The sequence below is a fragment of the Anser cygnoides genome, chromosome 1, assembly GCF_040182565.1.
Source record: "Anser cygnoides isolate HZ-2024a breed goose chromosome 1, Taihu_goose_T2T_genome, whole genome shotgun sequence".
Lineage (NCBI taxonomy): Eukaryota > Metazoa > Chordata > Aves > Anseriformes > Anatidae > Anser > Anser cygnoides.
The window spans coordinates 24,936,472-24,959,248 of NC_089873.1; the positions used below are offsets into that span (position 1 = coordinate 24,936,472).

The window sequence follows — 22,777 nt, forward strand, 5'->3', positions numbered from 1 at the left end:
ATATGTAACTTACTGGCTCTTTCCAAACCACAGGCTTCTGCACAAATATAGTATATAGCATATATAAATACAGTATACCAAAATAAGAGGAAAAAAAAAGATAAAATAAAACCTTTTTTTTTTTTCAGTTTTAGAGAAAGAAACATGAAATTAAGCAAGAAGTAAATGCCATCTTTGATGAAAGAGTAAAGCATACCTCTTGATGGTGTGCTGGCTACAATCCATTTGAACGGTGCCTTTTGAAATTTCTCGAGGAACATCACAGGTAATTGAATACAACAAGAAATAGATAACTGTGTCAAAGTCTACATTAAAAGAGTTCTAATCTTCATCCCAAAGGGGAAAGATATGTGGTCCTTGAACGGTTCGAATATATGGATCAGCAGTAACCCTACTCTCTCTTGTATTATGAGGCACAATAATGGAAAGGACCCATGGCAACATGAGTCTCCTAGGCATCTTGTAGCTGAAGCTAGAAAGAAGAAAAAAACAATAAAGGTCTAGCCTTCTGCTGCGAATTCTAAGTTTCATTTAAATATATGTTTGTCATTAGGAGAGCGCAACAACATGAAGTTTTCAGGGGACCTTTTCATAAATACCTGAATCCATTCACTTTTTGAGGTCAATGTGTAGAAGATCACAGACTGTGTATCTGGCCATTTTTATTTTTCTATCAGTAAAACATTATAGATAGGAATTAAGTCACCACATCATTCCAAACTAGGACATAAGGACTTCATATCTCTTTCTTTTATATCTTTTCAAAGAAGGGGAATTAAAACTTCAGAGTTACGTGGAGGTTAAAGTCCAAAAATCTAGAGCTTTTGGAAAATAGAAATCACCTGGAAGAAGTTAATCCAGAACAGGTCCCAAACCTTTACTCTCCTGTCTTCCAGTGGCCTTTCTTCCTTTTCCTCTCTTCCTTTCATTCTTTTTTTTTTCCCTTCTGCTTTATTTTTCAGCTTGAACGTTTTCATCTCTCCTTTTTTTTTTGTCAACTTTAATTTGCCCAATTAGCTTTCCTATCAGATGTCATTTCATAACATTTTTTTTTCCAGATTTGTAATGTTTTAATTGTTCTACCTGATCTGCTTTCATACACTTTATCATGCTGAGGCCTGCCTGGTGAGCAGGACCCATATCTTCATCTGCTGCCAGGGAAAGCTTATGTGTCACTGAAGAATCAATACAAGCAGTAGCTGAAAGATGGTTGCAGTCATCAAAGCAGTCAGATCCTTTTTCCTAGGGTCACACTGGGAGCAGACCAAGAGTTTTTTACCAGCCAAATGAATTGCTCTGGCCTGCTCTTAGTGGCTATCTCTACCCCAGAATAGGCAGAAACCTATTTGTGTGTATGCATTGTGTCAGGCGAGCGCAATAAGCTCAGTGTGATAGGAGTAAGCTTCTCAGCCCTGGTAAAAACGACAGCTAAGGGCAGACTGTTGCCATCAAATTAACTCCCCAGGGAAGGAAGGCTGCCAGCAATGGGTTGAATGATGGATGAATTGTTCTGTGAGGCTGCAAATAACACACAGACCATGGCTTGAACATTCCCTTTTTCTTGTATCAAATTGAAGCTCCCCTTTTCACCTACAAGTTTGTGCCTCAGATTTGATTTACCATCATTATCTTCCTAGTCGACAGGGTCTCATTTGCATTTCATAATTTACCTTTATCTTTATGGTTGTCTTTTCTAAGCATACTCCTCTTATACTGCTGATTCATAAGATGAGCTCTGACATCATCAGCAAAACAAACTCCTTCATATCTAAACCACTTCTTTATTAATTGTCATGCACTTACTTTCTCAAGGTTTGACATTATTAATTTTTTCATAATTAGATTACGGTTGAATGAAGATCTCATTTCTGCCTAGTGCCAACCAAGTGCAAACACTATAACATGACTGCTTTTTTTGAGTAAATACAAATTCTGTCAATGTTAATTCTGTCTCCTGTGAAGGTGTGTAATGAAAGAGAGATTAGAGTATTAGTAAAGAGAACTCACGTTCTATATTCTCGTTCTAATGCATGTTTGCTAGTTTGATGTCAACTAATTGCTAAATCAGGCACTGATGAAAGGGTTGCTTTTTAATTTATCTAGCAACACCTGGCTTATTGCCAAATGAATGGGCTCACTGCTCTTATATTGGCAGCATGATAGTTTATTTGTGTTAGGATCAAGTTTTATTCATTCATTAAAAAGCATCTGGTCTCTTATGAACTCCATGCCACCACTGGGAGGAAAGGAGAGGGAATAACTGTAGAAAAAACAAGTCCTGCTGGTTTTATTGGTATCTTGAATCATGGAATCATAGAATGGCTCAGGTTGGAAGGGACCTTAAAGACCACTTAGTTCCACCCCCTCCCACCATGGCTGCAATGCCACCATGTTGCCCAGGGCCTCACGCAGCCTAGCTTTGGACACTTCCAGGGATGGGGCATCCACAACATTTTTGGTTCTTTTTTTTTTTTTTTTTTCCATTTCCTGCTGACTATGGTCATGAGTCTTCGGACTTGAAGATAGAATGTACTGACTTACGCAGTAGATAGCTGGAAACAGGTATTGTGGAATCATAAACTTCTGTAGATGCCTGTATCTCTAAAGACTTTATTTTAAAGTTCCCATACTTCCTATTTTGTCTTTAACAAAATGGGGAAGGACCTCACAAATATAAATCTCTTGAAATACCTTGTTATGGAATGTATTTTCCACCCTCTAAATGATTTTATCATCCTTAACAGTTTTCAGCCCACAATACCAGTATATCAGTAATGTATGGAACACTTAACAGCTTTTCATATTTTTTAAAATATCACATGGGTAAGTAAAATATTGGAAGGTTATACATACCACCCTTAGCCCTTTTCTTTCATCCTCAAATTAAAAAAAATTATGATTTTAATGCAAAATGTTAATATCAACAGATGCATCTGTAGCAATGTGAGACTGGTGACTGTGTGAATACAGCATGGACATATACCAAAAGAAGAAAAGCATCCAACCTATTTCAAATGCTTGAAATAACATGGGAAAGGTCTTTGTGCACATTTTGCATGGAGAGCTGGGAGGCATGGTAAGATATCATTTTCTGATTTATTTATTTATTTTCTATTAGCTTATGCTAAACAAAAAGTAAAGAGTACCATTAACAGTATTAGTTCTTAACCTAATATTATCTTACTCCTGCAATTTTATTTATTGTATAATGTATGTTAGAAATCCATAAGGCCTAAATACATAAAGTACATTAAAAAAATATGGATACAGTTTAGAACTGAGTAGGAGAATTTATTTTGATCAGAATTTGCAGGAATATGCCTTTTTTCCTGCCAATAGCATGTTAGATTATTATTTTTTTCTCTAGGGCAGTATGTTTCTCATCTGTTTTTATTTATTTTTATTTTTTTCTGTAAAACTAGGATATTCTTCACAGCCATCATGGAATTCTGGCTCAGAGGAAAAAGAACAAAGATTTTCCCTTTAAAGTTGCAGGTAGAACATCAATTTTATTTTCTAGAATAAATGCAACTCAGTCAAGCACATGCTTCTTCATGACTAGAGCCTTGGGTGGATTCTTAAAATAACACTCATTGTAGATATCACATTAAAAAGAATTTAAGAGTTGTTTTTCCTCAGTTAAAATCATTGTGAAGTGTAGCTGAAACATATTCCCAAATATTGTCTTCCTCAAATAGAACTGTGCAAGCCTGTCCATTCCCCCTTGCACACTAAAATTCTTCACAGCCATGGTCCTGACAAGTCCAAGTTTTCAACTCTTCTTCAACATAACCAGTTATTAGTGAAGGTCTATAACTTTTGGTGAAAACCAGCAAAGTCCCTCTTTGATCTGCAATGAACAACTGTGTTCTGTCCATAGAAGCATCAGTGTGCTATACTCAGGAGCAGTGAGTTTCAGTCAAATCTTGGTTTTGTATATTGTACAAAGATGTGGCATTAGGTCTCTATGAATTCATTATAAATGAAACCTTTTCCAACTTAATTACCTTGCAGCATAAGAACACACATTTCTGTCTTAAAAACAATCAAACTCTTTGCTTTTTTTTTTTAATAGTTTTGTTTTGTTTTGTTTCTTGGTTGTTATGGCCTGAAAATCACTGTCAGCACTCACTTATTAATGATCATTATCATGATTTATTTGCAGCATTGCCAGAACATCCACAGAACTCTAGCTGCCTTGGGACTGCATACTGTATAAACAGAATGTAAATGAAGATCTCAGATATGGATGTTTGCCATAAGTGGCAAGTTAAAATTACCTAGAATCTGCTGTGCAGGACTCACCGCCTTCCTTTCAGACAAGAAATCTTCTTGCCACTAGAAAAACAGGATTTTCTGAAGGGAAGTCTGGGTCACATGCACATGCGTGGCCCAGGAAGAGGAGGAGAGGACGGGGAGTGTGCAAGGTCCCTTATGAGCAGGACAAGAGTGGAGAGCTCATGTGTCAGACACAGACAAGAAGCTGAGGCAGGGTGGTAGTGCAGGGGGATGCTACCTGTAGTGTCTACTGCTTCCCCAAACCTGACACTGCTCTTCTCATTGCATTACTTCTCACTGCATTACTTCTCACTGCAACTGTCAACAAGTGTCTTTCTATAATTTGTTTATTGTGTGTTTGCTAGAAGTATTACATAGTATTACATACCTATATATATTTAGAGATTACTGTTGTGATGATGCCAAGAAAATTGTACAAACAATTCCCATTAAAAACAAATATAGCAAGGCTGTTCTTCTCTTGCTTGAACAATTATTTTCTCTGTTGTGATGGATGAGCATCTCATAAACTGTTCTGCACTAGAGTCCACCTGGCTGCATTTTTTAAAAAGTGGAAACTAGCAGCATTACCCTCTTCATTTTCCCCACTATAAGGAAGGAAGAAAGGCTTTCAGAACAGCTGAGAGAGAAAGCTTGGGGTTCAGTCAATTCATTTAATCTCTCTCTGGGTTTGGTGATGTGAAGCCTGTAAAAGTCACAGTAGTAGTTCAACTCCTTCTCCAGCCTCCTTTTGTAGTAGTTACAAAAGGCAAGTAGAAGTAGACTGCAGCAGCATCAAAATAAAAAAATAAAAATAAAAATTGCAATAAACAGAAGCTGCACCAGTGCCAGATATCTCATTTGTGAACTTCCTTCCTTCCTTCCTTCCTTCCTTCCTCCCTCCCTCCCTTCCTTCCTCCCTCCCTCCCTTCCTTCCTTCCTTCCCTTTTCTCTTTTCACTCTTCTTTTCTTCCATTTTCTCTCTTCCTCTCTCTATATTTCTCTATTGGATTTCAATGTACTTTGGAATAAGGACTCTGGAAACTACATTAACAACACCTTTTTCTTGTCAATAGGACTCACCACTTTTTTATAATTTTCAGGATGTTATGCCTGTCTCCCTTCTCCTACACTTCTGGCTATACACAGCATATAAATATTAAATTACAGGAATTAGATAAAACAGAACCATGGGTATCCCCACCCAGTATAAGTGCCTTTCTTCATGCTAACTTCCAGATGGGGACTGTGAGGTAACAGGCCTTGCAGCAATCCATGTTCTCTGGTATCTTTGGGTCACGAGGTAAGAATTTCCATTTAGGAGTATGGTCAGAGAGGATCCACTGCAGGATAAATGCTCAGACCAGTTGTTTTGACCCAAGTTGTCAAATGTAAATGTGCATGCAGCCTCAGTTAAGTGAAGCTATAGGTCATTGGGAGGGTTGTGCTCATGCTGGAAGGGCCATCTGTCCCCAGAGGCAGCCCCTCGCATGCCAGTGCTCACATGGTAGTATCTGTGCACCCTAATATTTATGTAGTTCTTTTGTTCCTAAACTGACTTAATGAAGTATGGTGATATTGGTTCACACAAAACACTTCTGAGTTATATACCGCTATCTCTGTCTTACAGATGAGGAACTGAGACAGGCTTACTCCATACCTCTTTGAAAACCTTGACTCACAGGACTGGCTAGAAAAAAAATGCTTCACCAACTCAACTTCTTTTTATGCTGGATAAAATTTATTTATTTATCCATTTATGTATTTATTTCCTAACAGCTCCTCCCATCTTCTCTGTCCCATCAGCTTCTCTTTCGGTATTTTACTATATTTCTCAGCTCCTGTGAGTAGGTATCATGCTCTGTTTTTACGTGGTACCTTACACAATGAAACCCTGGTCATGGACAAGCACATTAGATGTCATCAATGTATAAATGATAAATGACAGCAATTTTCTGATTATACAGCATTTCCACATGTTGGTTTAACCCCAGATCCAGATTTTGTTTCTGAAGATGCCTTCAATAGGCACATATTATTTGCATATGACAGGACTATACTAGCTTAAAAATATGCATACATCCTTAAACACAGAATCTCTCTATAATGCCTTTTTATTTTCTTAAAATTTTCTCATTTTCTTCCTTCTATCCATGAATAACTGGAAGTTATGTGAGGAAGCGTACAAAGTTTTCAAGCAAAGACTACACTGTTTTACACTGAAGAACCTATTAAATTTCAGTTATTTGACAAAAAAATTCAACAAATTAAGTAAACAGTTTGATGGATGCTATTACTGAACCCACAACCATCGCTACTCAAGCAAAGAAAACAGCTTCATTTATTTTGCTTTTGGAAGACACAACAGCAAAATCAACCTTCCAGACTGCAGTTAGTTTCTTTACAAAATATTCCTATCCTTGAAAACAAAAGATTAGGCTTTTAGACACACTTTTATCAATGTTTTAAAAATCTTGACTTTTTTTTTTTTTAATAATTTTATTAAAGCATCTATGTCAGAACATAGGACAGATAAGAATATTTTCATTGAGTTCATGTCTAGCACTGTATCAGAATTTAGTCTTGTAATAGCATAGAAATAAAAATAATAAAATATGTGAAGAAGAGGGCATGAAAGTAAAATTCTCCAATTACATCTTATCTTCAGACCATAAGTACACGTAACTGCAGACTTCCTAGAAATTCCATAGTCATTTATGCAATACAGAGATACTGAAATGGCTTCAAATCGAGTTTTGGAAGGAGCAATACCGAATCTTTCTCTGGCCCTGTGCCATGTCAGTGTATCTAGCAGTTTGCTGTTCTGTAGCTGTATCTCTCCAGCTTAAGTCACGCATTTATTTCCTGCTCTGGAATGATTGAAGCTTTTCCATCTAAAACGGAACACCATCATTGCCAATTTCAAAGGTTTTTAGGAAGTTACTTTGTAGATTTAAAATCATTAGCAACAGCCTTAGAAGATACAACTCACTAGATGAGCATTAAGTGTTACACAAATCTTAATTAATTACGGGTTTGACTAAGCCTTTAAGGTTTAGGCTGTATAGGGAGTGGTGTAATATGCTCCACCTCAGCTGAAAGCCTTGGTGATATGGGGCTTTTGGAAGGCTCAGTGACTCACTGGAGAAATGAGCCTGTTGTCTCCATGCCATCTAAAGCAGCTGATTTGTTACAGAAAGGAGCACATGCTGTATTTCCTTCCAGGACACTGCAGCTGCTGCTCACTCGTTTGCCATACCTGCCTGAGGCAGAAAATCTCCTGGAATTTCAACAGGGGTGATGTAAATGCATACAGTTCCTACACAGACTGCGGATACAGCCACACGGTTTTCTTTTCTGGGAGTGGTACAGTGCATTTTTATGTTTGACTGGCTCAGTTTCCACAACATAGAAAAAACAGGAACTGGTCCAGGACGAAAGATGCACAGACTTCATGGAGCAGGGGTAAGTAGCCAGCTATTCAGAGATGCCCAGAAGACCTAGATAAGCATCGGACCAATCCATCCAGGAGATATAACAGCATTCTCAAGCAGGTTTCAAAACTCCAGGAGACGACAGAAATCCTGGTGTTTTTTTACATTGGATAGTAGCTAGACAAAAGACAGAAATAATCAAACTGACAGGGACTGGAACCCCATGTCTCCCTCATTTCACTGTGAGACATAACCCAGCATGGTCCAACTGCTGACCCAAGGCTTTAATCCAACCTACAAAACATATTTTCTGGCTTGTCTCCTCTCCCCTGTCTCAGAGCAGCTCTTCCAACAGTACAGGCTGTGTCTGCAGCCAAATGCCTCCGTCCACATTTGCATCCATCCCAGCACAGAGACGTACAGCCACAGACAGACAGCAATGTAGGGGGATGTGGTGGGGGGAAGAAGGGAGACAGCCACAGTAGCAGTATTAGACCTGGGATTTGCGGCTTGCACATGCTGCAGTTGCTGCTTCTGGGGAGGGCAGTGGTGGCACAGTGAAGAAAGGAGAGCAAAAATCCAGTCCAGTGCCTGGAAATGCTGAGCTGGAACACCTCAACTTACCCATTAGACTGGGCAAGTTAATTATGTTTTCTCTTTCAGACTTTTGTATTGTTCCCATTTTCAGCCTGGGTGGAGATCAGCACCATTGCCCATCTTCAACAGCTGTGCTCTGTCATCATGTGGGTAACACAACTTTCCACAGCTGTGGTTCAAAATCCCTTACACAGGAAAGGCTTAGGATTGCTATCTCCTCTTTCTTCGGCAAATCTTTTACTATTTGATGATTATGAAAAGTATCAGCATCTTATGGCTATTTCAAGAGTAGTAAAATCAATTCTGAATTTCATGATGCTTTTTGTCAAGTCTAGCCATGTAAAGGTTGGACCTGATGACCTTTTGAGGTCCCATCCAAGCTGGGCTGTTCTATGATTCTATAAAGAAGATGTTTCAGCATGTAGAGGCACTAAGAGGAACTTCCCAGTTTATTCCTTTTTTATGCTTTATTATCTATCATAGATCTATCACAGATCATTATTCTATCAGCCAGGCTTGCATGTCCCAGTACCAGATGTGCTGGCTGCTGCGGTTCCAGGCCAGGTACCTAAAACCCTCATGCCCTGTATATGACAAGCAGGACGCCTAACCCAGCATTTTGAGTTCCACTACACAATGGCTAAATTTCTTCTTTGATCTAAAAAAGCTACTCTGAGTGGGCCAGATTTCCTGGTGCTTTCAGGAGAACACCAGACTTCAGAGGACCAAGATTTGGTATGTTTAGAAAAACTCTTGCATATCCAGATAATCCTTTAACTAATGAACAACAACAAAAAAACAAACAAACAAACATAAAAAAAAAACTCAATAAACATTTCTTTTCCATGAAAAGCCAGATTACAGTTTTATTCAAATGCACTGCTTGCAACAGGGATAAAATGTGTAGATCATATTAGAAAAAAAAAAAAAAAAGGTGATTAATTCTTATCACCTTATTTACCAACAGCAAGACTACATTTTCTGGTTGTTCCATGTACATTTTCTTCTATTTCACTCAACTGTATGTAACATGAAACTATCCTTTATGCACCACTGCCTCATCGTCTTCACCTGATTTAGCTGAACCTGTCTTCTTCCATTCAGCATGTCAATAAGGGCGTTTTTAATTTGCTCTAAATTGCACTTACAATTTGTTTTCATATGATGTATCTCTTTTGCCATTGCAAACATTTAAAGAGTTGCAAAAGCTAATCAGATTAGATCATTTAGCTTGTGCACATATTCCTAATGAACAACACGTATTGATTTCTGCTGGCATCTTTCCCTCCATGAGTATAGCCACTCAGACAAATCTTTAGCAGATTGGATGGCACAGTCTTATCACCTCTCACAGAAAGGCTGGAATTTCCCATACAGTGAAGACTATTGCTACATGGAAACATACTTAGCATTATAAATTCCACAGCTGATGGTACAAATCAGGAAAGACTCAAAAATATTGAGGCCTAAAGGACAGCTTCCCAAAATCTTTTTGTGTGGATGTGTCTTTCACCAATGGATTAAACGAACAATTTCTACTCTGGGGTGTTTTTAAGTATTCCTGAATGAAATCCATTGAATATAATACATGTCTTATACAGCATGTAAAATTTACAAAATGCCAGAATTTGCCAATGTATCCTTTTTTCAACCCCCTTATGCACTTCAATAAAGCTTTTCAGCATATGATTCTCATTCTGAACTTCGCCATGGAAGCCCTTACCCTTCCAGTCTACAACGGCAGGTTCTGCTTGCTTGGGGCCTCCCATTAACAGTGTTTACATTACACTGATTGATTTGGGAAAAGCAGCCCACTTCTGAGGCAGACTGCAACTGTCCTGAATTAGAAAAGAATTAGTAAAACATAAAAAAAAAGAAAAAAAAAAAAAAAAAAGGAAATGACTTGCACCAGCACGCTATGGATATTTATTTATGGTAAAATCCCACTTCTACTGCACTGACTCATTTTACTTGTCTCTGAGGCATCTGAGCCAGCCTGGGTTTCATGGGGTGGCTCTATAGGATGGGTGGACACCAGCAACTGAGGAATCTCCTTTCCCCTTCATTTCCTTCAGCCTTATCGCTTGATAAAGTGACAACACTGACAGTTCTTAAAGATGCTCTAGTAGCTCATATCTTAATTAAATCCCTACCTCCTAAAGTCATACAATGACAAGAGATTTCAAATAGCTTTCTTACACGGTGGTTGTACAAATATTTCAAATGGGAAACTGTTAACAAACTGTTTCTCTTTGTTTGTTTGTTTGGATAGTGTTTGTTTTTGGATAGATTGACGATGTTTAATTCCCAGCGTAGTCTGAAATGCTGAGTGGTACTCGAGACATGGGTGACCCCTCAGTCCCCAGTACCTCAGCTTACAAATGTGTCAGTCTGGAGCGAGGAAAGGCTGTTTGCTGTTGCTTCAGCCATGGGCAGCTGGCTGGCACAGCCACATGCATGCTGCTCAGCTTTCTCATCTAGCACATTTGAAACAATAAGATGGTACTCACTCAAAGTGACTCTGAGGTCACTGATGCAGTTCTATTCCTATCTAGTTTCTATTGCAGGAGCTGCAGGAGCTTGAAGAAATGCATGGAGCTCAATTCTGAAAAAAAAAATAGGTTGTCTTTTTGCTCCTATTGTTTGCATTGGAAAGACTTTCTAAAAATCTCATTAATTTAATGGGTAGGATCCTTCTTCAGATTTTCAATTTAAATTTGCACAGGGCCAGTTTGCATGTTTTTTTTTTTTTTTTTTTTTTTTCCTCAGCACTATGCCATTAATTGAATAGTTCTTTTGGATCTTTTTATTCCTGATGCTCATCCAGGATATATTCAAGCACAGTTCTACTGATATGAGCAGATAACTCCAGTATGATCTGTGTACCTACAGTGATACAAACCTAAGGTGTGTAAAAAAAAGATAACTTGCTTCCTTGGGATTTTTTCTGCAACAAGCTACCATTGCAAGATAAATGAAATGCAAAGCTACAGTCTAAAAATCAAAGGAAATTACAAAGAAAGAGGTTGGCACAGGCCATACAGGAGTCATCCTGATCTCGAAGCAGATGATGGGTTGTGTGCTGACCGCACCATGTACCATGATACATCCCACACACCTAACTGCATGCTCCAGTGGGCTTGGGGGGGAGAATTCTGCAGCCTGTCTGTCAGGAAATCCAAACCTGCCAAATCCCAGCCACACACATCTACCACCACAAGAGGTACAAAAGGAAATTATAGAAACAAATGACATACACTTGGAATATCTTTTTTCCAAATATCTTGAAACAGATATAACACAATTGGTCAGTTTGGGGATGGAGCTAGAAGACAAACTGCCTGGAGTAATATCAGCTCACTTTTATAAAGCCAGCTGTTACTCTGATCATTAGCTACTTAGTCCAAGGAAGCAGCTGTTTTTCTTTTTGGGAACTTCATTTAAAATCATGGGGTCTCACATATAAAGCCAGCACAGAAATAAGTCTCTCTCTCTCTCTCAAACACTGATTTTCAAGGCTTCATTTCCCCTCAAAATACTGGCTTTACCTTTCAAAAAGATTTCAGTTTCTTCTACATAAGCTGCCCCTGCAGAGCACCAGAATTTTTTTTTTCCAAGGCTTTGACAGATTTTGAAGAATAGCAGCATATTTCAACAAGTAGTTTTGAAGAATTACAATACAAAACAGCCTAAATCTCAATGAATTCAAAATGAATTTCCTAATAAAATTAGGAAATTTTAAATGATTTTTTTTTTGTGAAATTCTGTTAGGGCATTTACAGAAACATTGATCTTCATTCTTCATGATAACTTTGATTTCATTTATTTTTATTCAAAATCCTTTATTTACAGCATTTTGAAGACCAAATTTGTAATGCTATTTCCATACACTAACTGTACTCTAGACATCTCTTATTTCACCCTTTCTGATGCTATTATTTAATCAAGTCTTCATTGCTTTTACTGTTATCCTATCTCAGCCAACAGATGAATAAGCAAGTGAAGATGGATACCTCTTCAAACGATACCTGCTTTAATCCTCAGGTAATCTAGTATGTAGTAGAAATCTTTTGGCAATGAGGATTAGAATTCAGAGCCAGAGTGCAAACAGATATACCTCCCCTAAAACTATTAATGAAATCTCCCACTAGTCAGGTGAGCAGTCCTAATATCTTCAGAAGGAATACTTAACTCAGCAACCCCTGAATACTCACACACCCATGGGTTCGTACCAGCCTTTGAAAAGTAGAAGCCCCTGTAGAACATCTAAGATAGTGGTACACTTGTTATGGGGTTTTCCTTCCCAATATAAATATTATATACATATATATTAAAGACAGGAATGTACATATAAACTGAATGGTTATGGAACTAGAACAAATGATCAGCACTTATAAAACAACAAAAAAAGAAAACCACCCTTTAGAGCACTGTATTAACCCATCTGATGGAGGAGTGATGGATGGAGTGTATATTGAGTTTAAAGGAGTAAATCTTATTTACATTTAGTGTACTAAAACAGAAAATTAAATTACTGAATGCTATCTGCAAAGTAGGATCTCTAAAATTTCTACATCACACAGAAATTTTCTACGCAACTAAAGTCTGTAAGTTTAGAGAAATATCTTCAGCACCTTTACAAAATAGTGAATTAGTTCATCATGTGAGACATAAAGGGCTGCAGGAGAAAAACATATATATATACCTTTTGTGTCTCTCTAGATGCTATAGAAATCTAGAGAAGTAAATATTGCTTGTTATATGCTAAGTAGACAAGCCATGTCTAGCCCACCTTTTAGCTGCTGAATCTGAAGCTGCAGCATAAGCTATGTATTCAGGAGACCTGGCAAAAGCCCAGATGTGAGACAGCATTTAGCTGAATTACCTAGCTGTTAGGCACCTGATGTAGGCTCCAGAACCTTGAAGTTCAGACTCCTACACTGTCTTTAGGTGAACTGGGAAAATTGCAGTGCAGTAACAAGCAAGTCAGCGCAATAATGAGCTACTGCCTTGTCCAAAGGGCATTCAGCTGCCCAGAACAGCTAATGTAAATTGCTGAGTAGGTGGAAACATATCTGAGATTTGTTCTTCTTTGGGATGTTGGGTCCTTCAGAAGTGCAACCTAGAATCTACTCCCAAGAGCGTCTGTAACTTGCAAAGAAATGAGGAAAAAGTTTCAAGAACACAACTGGAAAAAAGGCAGTGGTGGTGATTTATACATTGTATCCAGCAAGAATGAAATGAAATAATGAAATACAGAGTGGAAGCAGGGATAATGTCTCACATTTCCTCTCTTGCTGTACTATCCTACTGATGCAGAGACCTGTCTCCAAAAGCCTGAAGCAGATGCTTAAGGAACAGTAAGAAAAATGCAAACTTTTGTGATATGTTTGAAAAATCTCTTTCCAAACTCTCCCAAGTTCTATTTCCAGCTCCACAAAAAATCTGAAATGGATGTGGTTTCCACCCGATTCGCAGCCCTCAGTAGATTTCACTTCAAGATCTTGTCCAGTACTTCCTCAAAACTTTTTGCTCTCACAGCAACCTACAGCAGAGATTCACAAATCTATCACCTTTTGAAGGAAGAACCATCAATTTACTTTATGTTATTTCATTTCCTTTTTAAATTTGGCTCCTACTGCCTTCATTTGTTGTCCCCTTGCACTTATATTAGAAGAGTCAGTGAAGAATCTATTCCCATCTACTCTCTTTATCTCATGAGATTAGGATGCGCTATAAAACAAACTCTTTAGTTGTCTTTGTTCTCAACAGGGAACTTAGCTTATCTAGTCATTCATGAAAATAAATACATGTGATCTTCCCCACTGATATTCTTTTACTCTTTTCCAAGTCTACTGTGCCCTTTAAGAAACGAGGGGAACATGAGCATACACAAGATTTAAGAAGTGGGTTAGCTGTGACTTTATGCAGTGGCATAACTGATATCATTCTCCCTATGCTTTCCCTGTAATTCCTAGAATTTGACTTTTTTTTTTTTTTTTAAAGACAAAATTCTTTAGCTTAAACAAAAGCATGAAGAGCCTCTCATCTGACAAAACCTGGTGTTTGGAGATGGAATATTTAGGTAAAAACCCCTTTAGCTCTGAACAGGTCTTCCCTCTAGAACGTATTTCCTTGGTAAAATACTTAATCGCTGGGCATCACCATGAGAAGACAGAGTCAACACCTTGTCCTTTTTCTTAAACAGAAATAGCAGCAGATCAAGACACCTGATCTTATCAGGACATAATTAGGGAAGCCTTATTGATTTAGGGATGGGGAAAGTCATCTGAAATCATATTTGGTTTTGGATCCCAGTTAAAGTTAGGAAAGAACGATGGACTGAGAAGTAAACAATCAGGTCACTTAAAGGCATACGCAGAAGAGGAATTCCCCCTGCCAGAAAACTTCCCTGGAAGACCCTGAAGTTACTAGCTGAGTTAGTAAACTTTTTAATTAAAATTGTGGATTCAGGAATCTGAGTTCCACTGGCATCCTACTTTCAGTGCTGAGCTTTCTTTACCAGATGTAGCATAGTGTTTTTGTCGTCCATGGGACTTTTACCAGAATAAGGACTTCTGAAACTAGCTAATTTAAACAACAGCTCCTGGAGTCTTTAATTAGGAATGAAGCATATTAGTTGCTAGGGTGAAATGTATCTACTTCTGATGGAACAAAGAACACCTAAGTCTAACTATGGTTCAGAAGAGGGAAGCAATAGGAGCTTCTGAGAAGCATGCCTCGGCTATAATACTTCACAATGCTTTAAAGCCTGTACTTTGACCAGAGAGTCTCGCAATAACGGCCTGTAAAGAAAAAAATTATATATATATATACACATCCCTATTTAATTTCTAAAATCTCCACTGAATCATTCATTTCCACCTGAGCTTCAAGACTGAATTGACTGACACTGGTATTTCGTATTCAACAAGCAACCTGGACCATACCTTCCCTCAAAAGTACTTCACTGCCAGCAGTTCCTCCACAACCTGTTGGAGCCAAGTTTCTTTTACAGACTCCTTGGAAAAAAATATCTTTAATTTAGTGGATTCTGTTTATTTAATACTTTAATTCCTTTTATTTCTGTTGATTTATCTTTCTAATGCAGAAACTTTGACTTGTATTGAAAAAGGTAACTTTTGTCTTTATGGGAAAAGCAGCTTATTGAATAGCCAAAGGATGTCTCATACAGGAAAGCCGCATAAATGGTGCATGAAGCTGTAAGAATCGCACTGTTAAATGGAAGAAGGGGGCTCCGGAACTGCTGCAGACTTCCTGGCCCTAAGGGGAATACTGAGAAGCTCTGCATGTTTGAAGAGGAATTGAAATTGTCAGCGAAAGAACAGAATCTGTTCACCCTTAAATTCCTAATTAGAGAACTCATAGTGGGAAGTGACCACTTAGATGATGAGCAAAGAAAATGAAGGAAATTGCCTTCCTTAAGAAACAGCAAGTGCCTAAATTCATAAATGATCATCCTGATTTGTAATCCAGATTATAGCCAGAAAAGTTTCAAATTGGCACAGTAATTTTTTATATTTCATTTAATTTCTCTCCAGAAAGGAGTATATTTAGGGGTGAAGTAATGACAAATATAATTTAGAAATCTTTCCTTATATGCTGTATAGATTAAACACTGGAAATTACAGCTTTATTTTAGATATGCTCCATAGACTTGTGTGGGTTACAGTGATGTTATTTTTTTAACTGTCATTAATTTCTGCACGACTTTTCATACCTGTCAGTATTTGAACCTAAACCAAATCCATACAGTATATATGGATTTCAATATATATAATTCTCAATGGTACATACATACAGAACATATATATGATTAAAATGGATACTTAAACAGTCTTCAGATTCCTGTTTTGTTTTAGCCTCATGTTTTATATGTAGGACTAAATTTCTTCGTAAGAACCATGCATCATCATCCAAAGGAATATTGTCTTAATTGTAAAATATGCTAAAGCATTAAAAATAAAGTACAGTAATATTACCTTGCTATAATTGAGTCTGAATTATGCCAAATACCTGGCCTACAAAATTGCTGTCAAAAAAAAAAAAAAAAAAAAAAGAGAGATTAGAGCTAATAAGAAGGCTCTGATCCCTTATTCATTTAACAGTCTAAGGGATTATTGAACCTAAATGTGCGTTCATGAGAATGAACAGCAAGCATGATCAGATTTAGAAATCTAAGCCTTAGTTGGAGCCATCCAATAAAGAGCAGAGAAGTTGCTAAGTTGCTTTTCTTGTTGGTAGTGAGATGTATGCTGTCTGCTAGTGTGGAAATACAGTCCGGATGTCCGCTGTATAATAAAAACTAGAATACTTAGAGAAACTTTACTACTTTTCTTGTGAATAAAGACATGGTACTGGAATGCCAGAAACAAGCCAAAAATGAGAGATTTTCTCTAGAGAGTGAAAAATTAAAGTGAAACACAGCTAATTAAACAATTCATAGAGTTTAATTAGCTGCCTTTTGAAAGGCAAAATGCTGGCTGAGGTCAGACAGTGATAGTAATAAGGTGTAGATGAGCTAATTTGGGTGAGACTTTTTACATTATTTGGGGAAATTACCCATACATTTTCCTAGTGAGAGCAGGGAATATTTTTTTAAGTCTTGCCTAAATATTTACATCTCTTTGATTCAAATTTAGCCACAATTATAATGTAATTTGTTAAAACATGTTCCTTTTTCTATTAACATTTTCTTGCCTACACAGATTCATAAATAGCCTACTTATCGAAAAGACTCCAGATATTTTTCCTGAAGCACAATGAGACAAAAGCTACAAAAAGGACATACCCCATTGACTTTAAGTAGGTTATACGGAACACATCAGTAAGCCAGGGCAGAATTTCAAAGACTATTTTCAGCCTGAAATATAGGTTGAATAGATGTAATTACACATTCATATACTCTTCATATACTCATATACTTCTCATTCTCATTTAAAAGGAAAATGTAAAAAACAAGTGGATTGTCCACACAGTTTCTTTTTTTTTTTTTTTTAAATTTAGGAACAGAAAAAAACTTCATAGCAAATCTCTTTCTAAATACACAGAACTGTTCACAAATAATCACACAGGACTTCTCATGTGCCCTTACTTGTGCCTGAATAGCATCTTACTCCACAAGTAGTTCCATTGAAGTTCGCTGAATGGCACTCACTGAGAATACTCGGATAATACCCTGCTCCATATATAATTACATCAGTACTTGGCTTCAGTAGCACTGTGGAGGAAGGTGCTATTCATATCTCAGCAGGGTTATTAGAACCAAGCCCCTAAGCATTTCTTCAATAATACAGAGAACGAACTGTCACTGTCTTGTCATTCCCAAAGGAACTTTTTGCCTCAGTCTCCTCTAATAGTTTTTTCATCAGAGAGGTTGATTTGGCTTTCTTGTCTTTTCTAAACTCATATGAGACTGAGATTTTCCTGCTGAACCTCCCAGAGGCAATAGCAAAACTCCCAAACAGATTCACTAGAAAGAACCTCCTGTACAGCTCTCTACATGACCAGCTGAAAACTCAACAGCATGTTTTGAAGCTACAGGCAGACGAGGCCAGGATCGACATGTTGCTTTGCCTCCAGCTAGCAAGCACAGTCTCCAGAAAGCAAAGGCAGATTGCCATGCTCTTCAGCAATGCCCCACTCAGAGAGCCCTGGTTGTGATGTGACATGGTGTCTTCTGTATCAGAGATGCGTAATGGTACGAGCCAACCTGTCTGACCCAGTTCTCTCTCACCAAGCCCTAGGAGCCACCATTTATTTCATTTTTTATGAGAAAACAAAAGAAAGCAATGTCAATATTCTAATCAAATGTTTAATCCTATGAACTAATCCTATCAGATGAAAGCATATTTACTTAAGGAGAGATACTCAAGGAGGAACATATTCAAATGAAATCTAACTAAATCTGCCTAATAACCTGTACAGGGTGTTCACTTTTGGGAACAATCATGCCATTGAACACACTGAGGAGCCTAGCTTGTGAGACTTCAGAACGAGCCACCATTGAGACCAAATCACACATCACATCTAGAAAGGGTGTCCCTTCAGGTCAGGTCTGAAACCAATAGCCTGTCGGTCCAGTGGGGGGGTGGGGGTGGGAAAAAAGTAGCTGCAGCTTGTATTATACCTCATGTGTGAGTAAGAACACTGTGTTTTCCAATAGTGACAGAACCTTTAAATTAATGATTATAATATCCACATGCACACCAAGTATTTGAATATTACACTATACAAAAACACCTAATCTCTAAAAAAGAATAAGATGAAATTATTAACAAAACAGAAGTTTCATTAGTAAAGCTATGTTTGTGTCCTGCATTGCTTACGGTGTGCTAGGATCGTTTGAACATGAAAGTCAGTCTCCAAAAGGGAATCATGCTGTATTGTGTTATGATCATAACACAATATGCTGATCCATACTCACACATTTTCGTATACCTCCATACATATATACAGACACCAGGTAATTTTGTCCATTGAATAGTCCTAAGAGTACATCTGATCTTAGGAAACAGGCTGGCAGGATAAGAAAGATGATTTGAAAACTCTCCAAAAGTTTTAAGATAAGTCACTCTTTACCAAACCAGTACGAGAGAAGCATTCCAGCTTAAGTACCCTGTTTTTAGAAATAGGTAAGTTTAAAAGTGACTTTAAAATGTTACCAATGCAAGGATCACACATTTTAGTTTAAGGTCAGTTAAATTCGAATTTATAGTCGAGATATTCCACTGAACTTTCAGACAGGGGGTAAAAACGTTTTTCAGAAGTAATTTCTGCCAACGAGTAGAACTCCGCACAGTCTTGCTTTCACTCTCAGTCACCTAACCCCGATCTTTGTTTATAGAGCTTCATGGTTTCAGAAGCAGCACCACCTATTGGGTGGAAAATGTAGGTTAGCGTCTACTTTATCACGAGAGACCTATTGTAAAACTGGTTTTATATATCATGGGCTGAAGTTTTTAAGTTCCTCATGCTTAAATACAAGCGATCAACTAGTATTTTCTAGTGATCTATTTGACAGACGTGTATAAGTTCAAAGCAAGCATTCAGTACAATACCAACCCCATCACTTAAGCTCCTAATATTTATTTGGCAAAGTATTTAAGACAGCACTTCTAGCAGCATCAAGTGACTCACGCTGGTTGTAACAACAGCGAACAACAGAGCACTGCATGATTTTATGAGGCACTCCAGTTGCACAGATCTCAATGAGCTGAAAATTAATTTGGTTACATAAGTAGTCCTCCTAAAATCTATATATGAATCCATACTCTATATGGAATCCATGTCCCGTGTGAATGAATGAATTATATTTGGCTTTTCAAGGCAGCTTTATCTCGTTTGAGGGCAATCGCTGACGCTGCCAGTTCTTGGAGAACAAATCTTTTGATTTTTTTTTTTTGGACTGAAATTTTGCACCCGTCCCCGGTTCTCTTCCAAGCGGATCGTGCGAGGGGCAAAGTCAGATTTGGTGCCCCACGCGGGGCAGCCCGGTGCCTGCCGGCGGCTCCCCCGGTCCCTCTCGCCACCCGTGGGTGAGGACCCCTCCGGGGGGGCTCAGTGGGAGCGGAGCTGCGGGAGGTACCGGGGACCCCGCATCCCGGGACGGGAGAAGCGGTGCCACGCGTGGGGCGGCGGCGCCTTCCCACGGCCGGGGCTGACGCCGGGAGCGCTCAGCACCAGGGATCGGAGCGGGCAGAAAAGTTGGTCGCAAACCCCGGGGTTAATTCACGGAAATCGCACTCACCCACTCTGAGGATACAGACGAGCTGGATGCAGGCAACCAAGCGCCCTAGAATGAGCATGTCCAAAACCGTCCTTTTCCCCCCCTCCCTGCCTGTCCGTCCGTCCGTCCGGCTGCCTCAGCCTCCTGCCCTGCTGCCCGCCGGCTCGCCCAGCCGCACCTCTCCCCACCGGTGGGGGGGGGGAGCCGGCAAAGCTCCGCTCCGCTCCGCGGCCGCGCCCGGCGGCCGCCCCCAGGGCGCGGGCGGGCGGGGACGAGCTGCGGGGGGGGGGGGGGGGGGGGGGGGGGAGCCGCGGCTTCAGCGCATCGCGGAGCGGCCGCGGGTGCCTGCGGGGGGGAGCGTGCGGGGCGCGGGTGCGGATGCTCGGGAGGCTGCGGGTGCGTGCGCGGAAAGGGGAGAAGCTCGGGGGGGGGGGGGTGTAAAGGGGAAGGGGGGGTAAAGGGGAGGCGGGGACGCGCTCTGCTGGGCGGGCGCGCACGTGTGCGCGCGGGGGAGTGCGCGTGCCCGTGCGCGGGGGGGGGATGCGAGCGCGTGGGTGCCGGAGCGAGCGCGGCGGGGGGTTGGGAGGGGGCTGCTCCCATCTCAATCCCCCACCACCTCCATCGCACCCCCCAGCAGAAGGGATCCATTAATGGGGGGGGACACCCCCCCCCCCCCCCGACACCCCCACATAGACACAGCCGTGCGAAGGAAAAGTTTATTTTTTTTTGGGGGGGGGGGGGGGGGGTTCTGGGTTTTCAGAGGTCGGCGGGATTAGGGGCGGCGCGACCCCTGGCTCCGCGGAGCCTCGCAGCCGCGGCAACTCCCGGGGATGCTGCGGGTGGCGGGGCCGGAGGAGCCCCGTTAAAAAGCCATCGTGGCCGAGACGGCTCCCGGCGGTGATTTCAGGGCCCGCTTTTGCTGCTGAGGGCAACCGTGTGAGGCATCGCAGGGAGCTGAGCCGGGCTGGAGGCGCTGCCGGCCTGGATGTAGGGGGCGTTTGTTCGCAGGCTGCTCCCCGAGCCGGGAGGCACGGGTGCGTGTCCCCTGGGAGCTGCAGGGGGAGCGGGGGAAGGGGCTGGAGCAGCAGGATGCCATTATCCGCCTTAGAAGTGGGTCAGGGCGCGGGCACTGGCATCGTTTCTTCGGGAAGACAAAACAAGAGGAAAAAAAAAAAAGAAACAAAACAAGAACAAAAAAAACCACCAAATCAACCCACAAACGAAGAGCACCCAAACAAGAAGCGTAAAATGACCCACTGGGAGCCCCGGCCGAGACACCCCAAGCCGGCAGGGAGCAGCCACACAGCCTCCGGGCTGAGGCTGCTCTGCCCCGGCCTTCCCAGCACCAAGCTCGGGTGTCCTGGTGAGAAAAGTTGGTTGTAAAAGGCATCCTAGAAACACCTCTGCGTGTCCCACGTGGGGGGCTAGAGACACCGCTGAATGATAGGCTAATAACATATATCCTCATAAAGCCTCGAGAATAATAACTCGAGGCTTTGGGAGAGCGAGATGGCAAGCGCGATCCTCCGCTTCATCCCAGGGCTGCCGAGGTGCAGCCCGGGGGCAGCGTGAATGGTTTCTGTGTTTGAGATACTGTTCCCAGCTGAGCGAAACCCTCTACTCTGCACGGATGTGATGTGACTTTTAATAGTGGGCAACTTAAGTGTGAAAACACTCGGTGCTGTATAGGTATGCTTCTCTGCTGGGCCTCGTAGTCTTCGGGCATGGGGGCTGCTGCTGCCAGCTTCTCCTTCAAGAAGAACAAAGAAAAAACTCCCCTGCCGGTTTTTCATTTTGATGCCCACCTGCTCTACCTGGCTGTTTGGTTTGGGGTGTTAGAGATATCTTGCCGTGAAGCAAATTGGAAATTTCTGAGTGAACAAAAGTTGTAGGAGAAATTGCCAAGATGTTCACACAGTCAACTGTATTTGAAAAGACGACTGTGGACGTGTCTTCTCATGCAAGGTCAGCATCTTTCAGGGTACAGTTTCCCTACAATAGAGGCTGGTTCATTAGGAGAAGCTTTGAATGACAGTTCTTGTTCAACACATGTCTGGTGTCATGGCAAGAAATAAGTTCTCTGCTGATATCCCCCAGCACAAGGTTATTCTAAGGCTGTCCTAAGGGAAAATGTTGTTAGTCAGCTGATTTTTGTGTTTTTGAAAGAACACAGACATCAGGAAACCACTGTAGTAACCTCAAAACACATAGATGTGCAAACATGCTCAAACACAGACAGGTATATGCAATCCAAAATATTAATACCCCTGGATGGTATATTCAAGATAAACACTAGCTCCAACACCACCTTGCAATTGGCTCAGTTTCTCAGTAGCAGTAAGAATCATACAATATTACAGAGTGATACATACCGATATTATTAAAATACACAGGATAAAGTTTACGGTACTCAACAACTTCCAGAACATAGCATGGAATAATGAGTTACTTTGTTAAGGGCCATAGCTGGTAAAGGAGGAATATATTCAGTCTCTCCAGAGATGATTTTTCACCACCTTACTTTTTACATAGGTATTTTATTACGGCCAAATGCGAGGTAATATATCTATGAATATACAATGCTGCCAGTGCCTGCTAGGGTATACCTCCACTTCGCTTTCCTCTCAAGTCGGTGGATAGACATATCTGGATTATGTTGCTTTTGTGTATGTGTGAGCTTGCAGAGCTATCAGCCCCCCTCTTCATCCTGCTGGGGACC

At 40.4% G+C, this 22,777-nt stretch overlaps 1 protein-coding gene and 1 long non-coding RNA gene across 8 annotated transcripts in view; one reads left to right on the top strand and one right to left on the bottom strand.

Annotated features, from left to right (window-relative positions):
* The window catches only part of PTPRZ1 (protein tyrosine phosphatase receptor type Z1), a 141,226-nt gene extending 120,891 nt beyond the window's left edge, over positions 1-20,335 (bottom strand). For 5 of the 7 annotated variants that reach the window (XM_066990755.1, XM_048065626.2, XM_048065625.2 and 2 more), the window contains exon 1: positions 20,080-20,335. In XM_066990755.1, the coding sequence (XP_066846856.1) occupies positions 20,080-20,137 (58 nt within the window). In that variant the 5' untranslated portion in view covers positions 20,138-20,335. The remainder of the gene's footprint in view (positions 1-20,079) is intronic. The other 2 variants (XM_048065627.2, XM_048065628.2) reach the window with 2 other exon arrangements.
* On the top strand, positions 2,489-4,962 carry LOC106044522 (uncharacterized). Its single transcript, XR_001212322.3, has 4 exons — positions 2,489-2,562; positions 2,928-3,076; positions 3,423-3,495; positions 4,166-4,962. It is a non-coding gene; the product is annotated as an uncharacterized lncRNA (long non-coding RNA).
* Positions 20,336-22,777: the final 2,442 nt, after the last annotated feature.